The following is a 14,525-nucleotide window of genomic DNA, read 5'->3' as shown; positions in this document are numbered from 1 at the left end:
TTAACAAAAAATTTATAAAAAGTAAAACCTAAGCAAAAGTGGTACCAATAGAAACTGCAGATCACAAAAAATTAGCCCTCATACCGCCCTGTATATGGAAAAATTAGAAAGTTATAGGGCAATTTCAAACATACTTATTTTGTTAAAAAAAAAATTGAATTTGTTTTTTAAGTGGTACACTTATAGAAATGCACATAACATGGATATAATTTGAATCGTATTGACCCACAGAATAAAGAAAACATGTCATTTTTACCATAAAATGTACACTGTGAAAACTACACCTTCCAAAGTTTGCTAAATTGCAGTTTTCTTTTCAATTTTCCCAAATAAATAATATTTTTTGGGTTGCGCCGTATATTTTATGGTAAAATAAGTGATATAATTACAAAGTAAAATTGGTGACACAAAAAATATGCCCTCATATGGGTCTGTGAATGGAAATATAAAAGAGTTATGATTTTTAGAAGGCAAGGAGGAAAAAATGAGAATGCCTGGTCCTTAAGGCCAAAATGGGCCTGGTACTTAAGGGGTTAAGGGGGTCGGGTTATAAAAAATGCCTACTTTCTTCTAAAACTGCAACTTTCTCATCTATGGTTTTGTGACTGGATTGAAGCTCAGCCTCACACGACTAGATACCAGACACAGCTCATGGACAAGAGTGGTGGTCTTTCTTGAAAAAAGTTGACTCAGTAAGAAGCGGTGATACTTATCTTTCTAAAATGATTTTGCCATACTTTTTTCGGGATGTAAATGTAAACCCCTAGCAACAATGGTGTTCATCTTATTTTATGCTCAATGATCTACTCTCTTTAACTAACCAATCATTTTTTAAGCACCAAGGGATCCCTCAGAGCCACAACCTTACTTTACTCTGCCAGACCTCCACATCATAGCTGTAGGACTTGGAGTTCTTGGATTATTGTTTGGGGTCCTATTGTTCCTTTTAATAAGACTTGTGAAGAGTCATCGACAGCAGCAGCAGCAGATGAGCCAGACATCGCTGACAGAGAAGCATCCCACTGTGGTAATATATCTCTAATCTCTTGTTTATTCCATTTATTTTGCATATAATTGCATATAAAAGTGTTTTAACCCATTATATTAGAAATCTCGTAGAAAAACCTTTCTGGGTTGGTCATAATAACCAATGCATGAAACAGGCTGCAATGTTGCCTCTAACAATAAGAACCGAACAAGCATTATGAGGGGAGTATGATGATATCAAGGAAATGGGGGTTAAAATAAAAGAATCATTTCCCCACATTTTGAGCACATATTATCATCATACTGTTACTAAATAAAGACTACCGGTATACACAGATCAATATCCCTCCATACAGTGCAGTTACATCCATATCTTCATTGAACAGAGTCAATTGCTTTTGCTTTCACTTTCCAGAACCTGCCACACATCACACTTTTTCAGCACCCTCCTTATATTACTCTCATCTATAGTGGCCCAAGCATTAAAGGGGTACTCGGCTGCTCAGCATTTGGAACAAACTGTTCCAAACGCTGAAGTCTGCGCCGAGAGCTCATCATGTCATAGCCCTGCCCCCTCATGACAGCATGCTCCCTAAATGCAAGTCTATGGAAGGGAGCGTGACGGCTGTCTCGTTCCAGCGCCGGCTCCAGCGTTTGGAACGGTTTGTTACAAATGCTGAGCAGTGGAGTACCCCTTTAATAATGCACCCTGGTGTCCCACGCAGTAAAGTGGTCTCCCAGAATGTAGTTTCTCGCATTAGGTAGATTTTACCAGTATGTAGTTTCCACAGTGTATAGGTGCCCCCAGTAGGTACTTTTTCCAGCATATACAGTACAGACCAAAAGTTTGGAAACACCTTCTCATTCAGAGTTTTCTTTATTTTCATGACTATGAAAATTGTAGATTCACACTGAAGGCATCAAAACTATGAATTAACACATGTGGAATTATACCTGAAATGGTCTTCCAACAGTCTTGAAGGAGTTCCCAGAGATGCTTAGCACTTGTGTGCCCTTTTTGCCTTCACTCTGCGGACCAGCTCACCCCAAACCATCTTGATTGGGTTCAGGTCCGGTGACTGTGGAGGCCAGGTCATCTGGCGCAGCACCCCATCACTCTCCTTGGTCAAATAGCCCTTACACAGCCTGGAGGTGTGTTTGGGGTCATTGTCCTGTTGAAAAATAAATGATGGTCCAACTAAACGCAAACCGGATGGAATAGCATGCTGCTGCAAGATGCTGTGGTAGCCATGCTGGTTCAGTATGCCTTCAATTTTGAATAAATCCCCAACAGTGTCACCAGCAAAGCACCCCCACACCATCACACCTCCTCCTCCACACCAGCACACCTGTGAAGTGAAAACCATTTCAGGTGACTACCTCTTGAAGCTCAACAAGAGAATGCCAAGAGTGTGCAAAGCAGTAATCAAAGCAAAAGGTGGCTACTTTGAAGAACCTATAATAGGACATATTTTCAGTTGTTTCACACTTTTTTGTTATGTATATAATTCCACATGTGTTAATTCATAGTTTTAATGCCTTCAATGTGAATCTACAATTTTCATAATCAAGAAAATAAAGAAAACTCTGAATGAGAAGGTGTGTCCAAACTTTTGGTCTGTACTGTAGGTCTCCAATAAGTAGTATTCCCCATATATAGGACCCCAGGTAGTTATTTCCTGTAGATAGGCCCTATTAGGTAGTTTTCCTTATAAATTGCCCCATTAGGTAGTTTTGTCCTATAGAAAAAACCCCAGTAGGTGGTTCTCTCTGTACAAAAGGTCCCCAATAGGTAGGTTCCCCCTGTATATAGACCCCAGTAGGTAGGTTATTGCTGTAGATAGGTACCAGTAATTAGCCCCCCTTCCCTGTATATAGGCCCCAGTAGGTAGGTTTCCCCCTCACCAAGATAAAACATACTGAACTTGGCACTCATACAGTCACCGCTGCTCTTCCATCTTCCTGACTGCAGGCAGTTCATGCCTGCAGCCACTAGAGGTTTTGGAGTGTCTCTAGCTTTAGGATGCACACATGTATTATTTGCCAGAAAGATGCTCCAGACCCTTAGTGTGTGAAGGCCAAAAACTGCCTCCAGCCTAGAAGATGAGCATTGCTTTTAACTGTACGTAAATTTGACAATATTTTCAAGCCAAGTACAGCCTACTCGAATAGATTACATCCAAATTACTCCCGATGCCCATAAAAGTAAAGCATGAGGACAGTGTATGTAGTTCTCAGGGGCTTATATAAGGGGGTTGTTTCAGCTGAGGTTCTGCTAAGAGGAGTTGTGGCTGAAAGAAATCAACCTGGCATTCTGGGCCAGATGGATACACAAAAGGGAAAGTGACTGACCCATCAGATGTCATCTGTGAGTCACTGAATGTAATTGCACTGTAATTAATTATTGTCTTAAGAAACTGTGCAGAAATGGTATCTACCACTGTATGGGGGAATATTGGTTTGTATAAAGACTTTTTTTATTTAGAAATAGTATGGTAATATTATGTGGTCATGGTGAATACGCCCCTGATATGCTGCATGCCCAAAAGTTGAGGACCTAGGTTTTAGAAAACTTTTTTATAGACTTTCTACATTAGATATTTTGAGATACTGTCCGATGCTGTCTTGTACAGACATGGAACATTGCTGTAGAAAAGTAAAATCTTTATGTTGGATATTTTTTACATTATTGACTATACATAAATACATTTGGAGATAATGCTTCCTTGTGGCTTCTTTAAGTTCATAAACAAGAGTTTTGGTATCAGCCTTTTTTATGGCAGTTCTCTGGCATTTTTTCTGACAGTAATTTGAGAAGGCTAACTTTTAGTGGAACAGTAGTTAAAGGGGTATTCTGGTGGGAAAAATTTTTTTTTCAAATTAACTGGTGCCAGAAAGTTAAACAGATTTGTAATTACTTCTATTAAAAAAATCTCAATCATTCCAGTACTTATCAGCTGCTGTATGCTCCAGAGGAAGTTGAGCTGTTCTTTTCAGTATGATCACAGTGCTCTCTGCTGATACCTTTGTCCATGTCAGGAACTGTCCAGAGCAGGAGAGGTTTGCTATGGGGATTTGCTCCTACTCTGGACAGTTCCTGACACAGACAGAGGTGTCAGCAGAGAGCACTGTGGTCAGACAGAAAAGAACAACTCAACCCCCTTTTTGGTAGGAAGCAGCTGATAAGTATATAATAAGTATTACTACTATTAAATAATAAGTATTTAATAGTAGTAATTTACAAAACTGTTTAACTTTCTGGAGCCAGTTGATATGAAAAAAAAAAGTTTTCCACCGGAGTACCCCTTTAAGGGTTTTATTTAGTGTTGTTCCTTGATATAATATAACCAAACAAACCCATAACTAAAAAAGGGGGGGGGATGTTATCATTGGCTGATGTTGTTTGGGCGTTAAAACTCATAGCCCTATGTTTCCCATAAACTTTATTCAAAAGTCGTCTGAACCAGCTGATCTTGGCATGAACTGTCTGAAGTGCATGAAGGCCTCCCTAAGCTTCCCCAACAGATGATGGCAGTGGAGAGAAGGGTCATGTTAGGTTTCAGCTGCCTGTCCCATTTGTTCTTGGAGAGATAAGCCTCCCCAGAGCTGTCTAGCAGTTGCTTACCCCTCCTCTCTCCATTTAACACTGGTAAGATTGGGAGAGGTGGCTACTTGGCCAACAGCTATTGACAGTGTTTGGGGACATTAAAAGTATTGTCCAGAGAAAACAAAAAATATATGCTATACTCACCTCCTCAGGTCCCCTGCAACTGCCACAGTGAAGCTCTTGGACCTCTGTTTAATCTTGTTTTACTCAGACTTTAAATCAGAATATTGATACTGAAAAATGTATTTTATATTACCTTTAGGAAGCTGTTAATTAACTGTAAATGCTATCTGACCAATTAAAATGTACCACACATTGATCATGTAGTCTGATCTGTAGGCAATAGAGTAGTAGGAGCTTATATATCTATATAGTTTGTATAGGTTATATCATTTATATAGTTTAAGAAATGATTCAGTAGAGCTTGCATTTTGTTCACTAAACTCTCTGCTCATTCTGGAGTGGGCTGAGAGTTTCGATGATCAACAGCTTGCCCAAACAAAGTCACTGAGGAGAGACATTCACTGGATTTCTAAGCACAAGATGAACAAATGTTGAGAAGCTATAGGATTCCCATAGAAGCCCATATTTACTTTGTGCAGTTAAATGTGTTTTTGGAACCATGTTCTCTTGAGCTCCACACACTATGACAAATAGATTCTATGCTGGACTCAAATAAACTTACTAAATTGTATGTAAAATTGTGTATTTTGTATCTTTACTCTGGTGACTAAAGATTAAAATGCATTTGTTTTCCCCACTGCTGCGGAAAAGCGCTTAAAGTGGTTTCAACCGGTGAGTAAAAGAGGAATTAATTTTTATCAAGGCATGTAGCTGATCTTATATTAGTATTACAGAAATAAAGATAATTAGATAGGATAATACTTGGTTTGTTAGAACAGGGTGCTGTTTGGACAATTAAATATGGGGATAATGGAGAACACATATTGCTATTTAAAGGATTACTATGGTAGGATTAAAAAAAAAAGCCTCCACCAGCCTGGTATACCGTACACTTACATAAGACTTGATGGCACAATTTACACTTGCTGATTCTTATACAAAATTAGAGTTACAAACACAATTTGGGGGGGGGGGGGGGGGGGGGGGGAATTTATCAAGACCAGTGTTTCACACACCGAACTAGAAAGCATAGATTTTAGCTACAATTTACCCTACTTTTGAAGTGTTAATTGTGATACATTCAGTGTTGCAGGAGGCCGTACCTCCTTCCACATCCACATTGTGAGTAACAAAGGTTTATGCAGTAATATCAGGAAGTAATACTTTAATAATAGAGTAGTAAATGCATGTAATAGTTTTCCTGCAGAAGTTATATCTGTGAATACAGTAAAGGAGTTTAAACATGTATGACATAAGGCTTCATATAAGATAGGGATAGGCATATGGCTATCCTTCATACAGCAAACTGTTCTTTAGCTCAGCAGCTAAATTATTACAAGGTGTATAATATAAAGATGAGGCACATTTTGAATGACATCAAAACTATTTTGTAGCAAGCAGAGATCATCATTAAAAAAATAATAGTTCTAGTATTATCATTGACTAGTCAACAAATGCTATTCATTCTTAGATGTGCCTAGTTGAAGAAAAGAATTGGGAGACAATCAGTAAAATACAGTATAGTAAGCAGGAAAAAAAATGAATCCGATAATATATTAAAAAAAATATGTAAATAAGAATGTTAGTAGAAATAATAATCATAATAATAATCAAAGAAAAAAATATTAATAATAACAATAGCAAAGAATAATAAATGTAATTATTGTCAAAATCCAGACTTGTTAAATTAGTAAATTCATATTTAATATGTAATGATATTAAGGCAGACAGCAGGGCCCTTCAATATAAAACAACAATAAAAAAATAGAAATGATCTAATAATAGAAAAAATATTATTAAAACACTTGATAAAGAAGGTCCCCTGTTGGTTGCCAAGGATGGTTAAATAGTATGAAAAATACACTGCTCAAAAAAATAAAGGGAGCACTAAGATAATACATCCTAGATCTGAATGAATGAACTAATCACATGAAATACTTTTGTATCTGAATGAATGAACCAATCATATGAAATACTTTTATAGTTGAATGTGCTGACAACAAAATCACACAAAAATTATCACTGGAAATCAAATTTATCAACCCATGGAGGTCTGGATACACTCAAAATCAAAGATGAAAACCACACTAAAGGCTGATCTAACCTCCCAGACCTGGACTAAAGTATCCGCCAACTCCTGGATAGTCTGTGGTGCAACGTGGCGTTGGCGGATGGAGCGAGACATGATGTCCCAGATGTGCTCAATTAGATGATTCAGGTCTGGGGAACGGGCGGGCCAGTCCATAGCATCAATGCTTTCCTCTTGCAGGAACTGCTGAAACACTCCAGCAACATGAGGTCTAGCATTATCTTGCATTAGGAGGAACCCAGGACAAACCGTACCTGCATATGGTCTCACAAGGGGTCTGAGGATCTCATCTCGGTACCTAATGGCAGTCAGGCTACTACTGGCAAGCACATGGAGGGCTGTGCGGCCCCCCAAAGAAATGCCACCCCACACCATTACTGACCCACCGCCAAACTGGTCATTCCGGAGGATGTTGCAGGCAGCAGAACATTCTCCACAGCGTCTCCAGACTCTGTCACCTATGTCACATGTGCTCAGTGTGAACCTGCTTTCATCTGTGAAGAGCACAGGGCGCCAGTGGCGAATTTGCCAATCTTGGTGTTCTCTGGCACATGCCAAACATCCTGCACGGTGTTGGGCTGTAAGCACAACCCCCACCTCTGGACGTTGGGACCTCATACCACCCTCATGGAGTCTATTTCTGACGTTTGAGTGGACACATGCACATTTGTGGCATGCTGGAGTTCATTTTGCAGGGCTCTTGCTCCTCCTGCTCCTTCTTGCACAAAGGTGGAGGTAGCGGTCCTGCTGCTGGGTTGTTACCCTCCTATTACCTCCTCCACATATCCTAATGAACTGGCCTGTCTCCTGGTAGCGCCTCCATGCTCTTTAACACTACGCTGACAGGCACAGCCTTCTTGCCACAACTTGCATTGATGTGCCATCCTGGATGAGCTGCACTACCTGAGCCACTTGTGTGGGTTGTAGACTCCATGCTACCACTAGAGTGAAAGCACCGCCAGCATTCAAAAGTGACCAAAACATCAGCCAGGAAGCATAGGAACTGAAAAGTGGTCTGTAGTCACCACCTGCAGAATCACTCCTTTATTGGGGGGTGTCTTGCTAATTGCCTATAATTTCCACCTGTTGTCTGTTCCATTTGCACAATAGCATGTGAAATTGATTGTCAATCAGTGTTGCTTCCTGAGTGGACAGTGTGATTTCACAGAAGTGTGATTGACTTGGAGTTACATTGAGTTGTTTAAGTGTTCCCTTTATGTTTTTTGAGCAGTGTAAAATCACGATCAATACATGTATCAATAAATGTTTCACATGGCAGAACTGTAGTGGAGAATGTTTGGTTATTGGTGCTATGCCTATTACTTGTAGTACTATCATACTTATTTCCAGTATCCAAATTTATTTTATCTGAGTCATTTTTTTTCTCCGGCATTTTTTGTATAACCCCCCCCCCCCCCCCCCTCCATTTTATTGTTCAACTAAGCACACCTGAGGACTGACCTTTTTCTAGTTTTTAGTCTACTTTGTTCGTTTGCACATTTGGGTATAGGTGCAATATTCAGGTAAACTCAGTGAACCCTAGATTTGTGTTGTGAGCTGCACCATTTCTGCATTCTTTATAGCTATTTAATTTTATTTACTGTGAAGTATAAACCTGGCAAATCTCTTTTACCAGAACTAGAACCAGTACTTTAACAATGGCGACACCTTATAAACATACTATTAGATACCCATATTTAGATCTAAATTTGTAGAATGACGATCTCCCAGAACTGCATGTATTTAAACTGGAGCTTGCATGTGCTCCCTAGGTTTTGTGTTGGCTTCCAGGTTCTCTAGTTTCCATACTCAAATAGTAGGGCAGTATTATTAGCCTTACTGTGTGTGTGCGCTTGATAAAAGAAAAATAATAGATTTCATTGAAAGTAGAAATAATAGTTCATAAAAAAAAATGTTACCCTGGGTGAAAATGTAAAGCTATGACTGAGGAATTCTATATGTATAAAAACATAAACACTAAAAGGTTTGCAGAGTTACATACAATATTTATGAATAACAATACAAGAAATATAAATATATATATATATTTTTTTATTCCAACATTGACAGGTTAATCCCAGCAAATCTTCACCACAGGCAGAAGAGCAGGGTTACCACAATGCAGTTTACACTGAGACTCCTGGCGATGAAAGCCCTGGCCCAGATGAAGCAAAGCTCCTTCCAGCCAAGACAGATGGGCAGACTGGGAAGCAGCAGAAAAAGATGCCAGCAGTAGCAGTCATTTCACCTGGGAATCAATGTATTGGAAAGTCTCCACGCAGGAATAAACAGGAATTATCGGGTAAATCCTATACCACATAGTACTACATGATCTTTTATACACACAAACATATATATCCCCAACATATCCTCAACATATCCCCAACATATCCCCAACATATCCCAACACATCCTCAACATATCCCCAACACATCCCCAACACATCCCAAACATATCCCCAACATATCCCCAACACATCCCCAACATATCCCCAACACATCCTCAACATATCCCCAACACATCCCCAACATATCCCCAACATATCCCCAACATATCCCCAACACATCCTCAACATATCCCCAACATATCCCCAACACATCCCAAACATATCCCCAACATATCCCCAACATATCCCCAACACATCCCAAACATATCCCCAACATATCCCCAACATATCCCCAACACATCCCCAACATATCCCCAACATATACCCAACACATCCTCAACATATTCCCAACATATTCCCAACATATCCTCAATATATCCCCACACCACTTGTTTGAATAGTTATTGTGTAATTTTATGTCTGATACTTGTCTTTGTTTGTACCCCATAATTGTAAGCGCTGCCGAATCTGTAGGTGCTATATAAAAATATATATATAGACACACACACAAACCAAATTTGCAGCACTATCCAAAAAAAAGTGCAGTGGGTGCCAGCGTACAAAAAAAAACAGATCAAGGTTCCTCCCAAGTCTATCAACCAAGAGACGCAGCACTCCAGAAATCAGCAACGTGTATATATTCCATCATATCAAGTCAACAAGCAACATTTCTGCTCTCTATGGAGCCATTTTCCAACTTAAGTAACACATTGTATTAGGGGGTTTAAAAACCCAACTAAGTGCCCATTGCATATTACAAAATCATGGGCAAAAAAGTGTTTTAAAACCTTTGAAAATGCTTGAAATATACAGGTCCACATTCATTACATTAATTAATTATAATCTATGACTCCTGTGTAGAAAAAGATTACCATGTTTCCATAATCTGTGAGGATGAAGACGCTTACCGGCTCTGCAGCATATAATGGTGCCAGCGGCGTGTGAAAAACACACTGCGCATGCGCTAGAAAGTCTGATATGTCCATACATCATGTGACTGGAGTCTAGCGACAGTATACTCCGAGTCTTCAGCTATCTGTCTCCCGGGCAACCACCGACGCTAACCTGTCAGTGAAGCCCAGTACACAGAGAGCCGAGCATCAGAGTTGAACAATGATGGTGAGCTCATGTACAGCAGCGATCGTATAGTACAGAACTACACTCCAAATCTCTAAATAATAGTATTCAAGGGGAAATACCCTCATGCAAAAAAATGTCATATAAATACGTTACCAAAAAGAGCAAGCAAAAAAATTTGGGGGAAATAACACAAATTAAAAAACAAAATCCAAAATAAACCTAAAAAATACGTGTGAAAAAAGAAATAACCAAAATATACTGAGAATACCAAATATATTGTAAAGAATCCCCAAAAGAGACTTTTTTGAAGAAAGAAAAAAAATTATAATAATAAAAAAATAAGAAATGAAAAAAATTAAAAATAAAAAAAATGTGTATAAAAAAATCTAAAAAATAAAGATTATAGAAAAATGTAAGAAAAGAAAAATATTAAAAATAAAAATAATTGCATATCAAATATGGAGTGCCCCTACACGAATAGAATATATACAGGTGATGGCACCCACCCTGTCACCCCTCGTGTACTTAAAACCCCCTGCACTGTAGGATCCCAACTCGTCTGCATCACCATGATACAAGACAACCAGTGGTCATCAGGGGAGGAGCGAGGCACTTGGTCCCGTTAGGTCTCTCCATGTCTCCCTCAACCCCCTAAAGATAACTTGGGGTGTGCCCGCTATTTCAGCGGCACTAGTACCTTACTATTGGGTATGTAACTCCATCCTATAGGAGTCAAAGTAGGGGTGAGCTGCACCCAACAACAAAATTCTAATGAAAATAAACTCAAAATAACAAATAAAAAACAAATAAATGCATAAAAAAATATGTAAAAAAATGTAAAAATAATAAATTAAATAAATTAAAAACAGAAAAGGAAGAAGAGTATACAGTTCAATCATATAGAGAAATATATTAAAGAAGTAAATACGCCAAAAACAAAAAATCAAAAAAGAAAATCTGATGGCCTTGCTATATCCCCTTGTTAGCACTATTCTTTCAATACCATCTCTGCTCTGTCAACTTGCCCATCAATCATTGTCTACTAAACAACAAAAATCATTAAAACTATATTTTATTGATCACATTATTACATATTTAATATGAAAAAGAAAGATGAACAAAAAGGGGCAGAGCAGGAAGCGTCTTCTCCAATACATATTCCCATGATTATCTGAAATACAAAACAGAAAAGAAAAAATATTTTATTGCATATTTGTGATACGCATCCCAGGGAACATATCCAATAGCGTATTATTCTAACAATGTCTGTTTAAGTTTTTTTTATTTATGTTTTTATACACATGTTTTACATTTTTTAGTTTTTGCTTTTTTATTCTTTATTTTTTCATCTTATTTTTTTATTATTTTTTTTTTCTTTCTTCAAAAAAGTGTCTTATGGGGATTATTTACTATATATTCGGTATTCTAAGTATATTTTGGTTATTTCTTTTCACGTATTTTTTAAGGTTTTGGATTTAGTTTTTTCATTTGTGTTATTTAAAAAAAAATGTTTTGCTTGCTCTTTTTGGAAATGTACTTATATGAAAAATTTTTGCATGAAGGTATTTCCCCTTGGATACCATTATTTAGAGATTTGGAGTGTAGCTCTATGCAATTTTAATCCCTGTACTATACGGTCTCTGCTGTACATGAGCTCACCATCATTGTTCAACTCTGATGCTCGGCTCTCTATGTCCTGGGATTCACTGACAGGTTAGCGTTGGTGGTTGCCCGGGAGACAGATAGCTGAAGACTCGGAGTATACTGTCGCTAGACTCCGGTCACATGATGTTTCAAGTGACAGGTCTGCGTGACGCATGGACATATCAGACTTTCTAGCGCATGCGCAGTGTGTTTTTCACACGCCGCCGGCACCATTATATGCTGCAGAGCCAGTAGGTGTCTTCATCCTCACAGATTATGGAAACATGGTAATATTTTTCTACACAGGAGTTATAGATTATAATTAATTAATGTAATGAATATGGACCTGTATATTTCAAGCATTTTCAAAGGTTTTAAAACACTTTTTTGCCCATATTTATTAATGTCACTGTGAATACATATATGTGGATACTGTGATATTCACTCTAAATATTTAACACTTTATGAAAATGTTGGTTTGCATGATGCATGCACTTTATGAGATGATTGTTTTCACTTTATGAGCACCTGATTTTGTATTATGCAATGAGCACTTAGTTGGGTATTTAAACCCCCTAATACAATGTGTTACTTAAAGGGTACCTTTCATAAAAAAAAAACTTAATTAATGTATGCAGAATAACTTTCCAATTGCATGTTATTAAAAAATATGCTTCTTTCTATTTGATTTTCCACTTTGAAAAAATTTACCACTAGGGGTCTCCCTACCAGTCCTTTTTTATAGATTTCAGATTTATGCAGGAGTCCTAAATCTCAGACTGCAGCCGGAACACAGACAAACTCAGTACTGCTCACTGCCAGTGAGAAGCATATTTTTTAATAACATGCTATTGGAAAGTTATTCTGCATACATTAATCTATAATATAGCAAAAGTTTTTTTGATGAAAGGTACCCTTTAAGCTTGAAAATGGCTCCATAGAGAGCAGAAATGTTGCTTGTTGACTTGATATGATGGAATATATATTGCACTACGTGCATGGGAAGAATATTCTCATCTAGTTTATACTAGGGACTTTATTCTAGATATATTTGCCCTATAAATCCCAACCCTTTCATTTTCTGTAGCTGAACCTTTGAATAGAATGCACTGTACCCACCAGGAGGAGATAGTAACCATGGAACTCCAATCAAAGAAAACGGGGATTAACCAAGAAATAATGGAGGAAGAGGACAGCAGCCAACTGAAGAATCTACCAGAAGAAAACAACAGTAGCAGTCCCCAAATAGCAGGCAACCAATACGTTGATGCCAACAAAGAGTTGACAGAAAAGCAGGATGAAGCAGGAATGTGGCCTGATCCCCCCTTACCCTCCAGACTACCCATTGTGGTGGAAGTGAATGAAGAAATAGTAGAACCTGATGGAGAACCAATTCCCCATCCACCAATGGGCAGTGAGATTATCACGCCTGGCTCACTCATGCAGTTACTAGAAGACTCTATTGAATGTTAACCCTTTCTGCCTTGGTATCATATTTCCCTTTCAGTGTTATGGAAATATTTAGTAGTGTGGGACATACCTGATGTTAAAAGGGTTGCCAGAGATAAGGATAAAAATTGTTTCCGTTTATTCTTGAGAATCAGTGATTTTTATTTTATTCTTGATGAACAGTTATTCTTGAGAAACAGTCCCACTCCTGGGCACAAGCACCATCTGGTAAAAAGGCCATAGACAAGCGTGGGTTTAAGGGTTAATGATAGAATTTTTCCAATCTTAAAACAATCCTTTTAACATCAGCCAACAACTTTGCATGTATTTGCATTACAATAACAACATGCAGAAAACATTGTGAATTACTTCATCAATAACAATTTGTGTGCCAGATAAAACCATCTTCTTTGGAAATAAGCGCCTATGATTAGCTTTATACTGCAATTTTATAGAGGTTTTCCCACAAAGGATTCTCATTGCCTATCTGCAGATTATGCATTGACTGCCTGCACAGTGGAAGTCCAACTTCATACAAGAACATGGGTCCTGTGTCTCACTGGATAAAAGGAATGGTGGTCAGACATATGTGCTGCCTCTGCATTAAACTCTATGACCATGATAAAGGTAGCCAACACAGTTCTCGAGTATCTTGGCCTGGCCCTTAGAAATGAATGGAGGTGCAGTGCATAAATCCTACCACCACCAATACACAGACCTACATTCTCATCATTAGTAGGGGTCTCAGTGATTCGATCTAGGTGCTAGTAGGGGTTGAGTGGTGTTGGTTGGAAAACACCTTTAATGGGATATTGCAGGAAAAAACTTTTTTGTTATATCAACTGGCTCCAGAAAGTTAAACAGATTTGTAAAATACTTCTATTAAAAAATCTTAATTCCTCCAATAATTATCAGCTGCTGGAGTGGAGTTGTTCTTTTCTGTCTGACAACAGTGCTCTCTGCTGACATCTTTGCTTGTGTCGGGAATTTCTCCATGGGAATTTGCCATGGAGATTTGCTTCTACTCTGGACAGTTCCCGAGACAGGTGTCATCAGAGATCACTTAGACAGAAAAGAACAACTCAACTTCAGCAGCTCATCAGTACTGAAAGGATTAAGATTTTTGAATAGAAGTAATTTACAAATCTGTTTATCTTTCT

At 38.2% G+C, this 14,525-nt stretch overlaps 1 protein-coding gene across 6 annotated transcripts in view; it reads left to right on the top strand.

Annotated features, from left to right (window-relative positions):
• LOC130366954 (cadherin-related family member 5-like) overlaps window positions 1-14,218 on the top strand; it is a 62,125-nt gene extending 47,907 nt beyond the window's left edge. For 3 of the 6 annotated variants that reach the window (XM_056569320.1, XM_056569324.1, XM_056569322.1), the window contains 4 exons: window positions 837-1,027; window positions 5,369-5,389; window positions 8,877-9,108; window positions 13,004-14,218. In XM_056569320.1, coding sequence (XP_056425295.1) covers window positions 837-1,027; window positions 5,369-5,389; window positions 8,877-9,108; window positions 13,004-13,389 — 830 coding nt within the window. In that variant the 3' untranslated portion in view covers window positions 13,390-14,218. The remainder of the gene's footprint in view (window positions 1-836; window positions 1,028-5,368; window positions 5,390-8,876; window positions 9,109-13,003) is intronic. The other 3 variants (XM_056569325.1, XM_056569323.1, XM_056569321.1) reach the window with 3 other exon arrangements.
• The last annotated feature ends 307 nt before the right edge of the window (window positions 14,219-14,525 follow it).

The sequence above is a fragment of the Hyla sarda genome, chromosome 4 (assembly GCF_029499605.1).
Source record: "Hyla sarda isolate aHylSar1 chromosome 4, aHylSar1.hap1, whole genome shotgun sequence".
Classification (NCBI taxonomy): domain Eukaryota; kingdom Metazoa; phylum Chordata; class Amphibia; order Anura; family Hylidae; genus Hyla; species Hyla sarda.
This window is presented reverse-complemented; position numbering and strand designations above follow the sequence as displayed.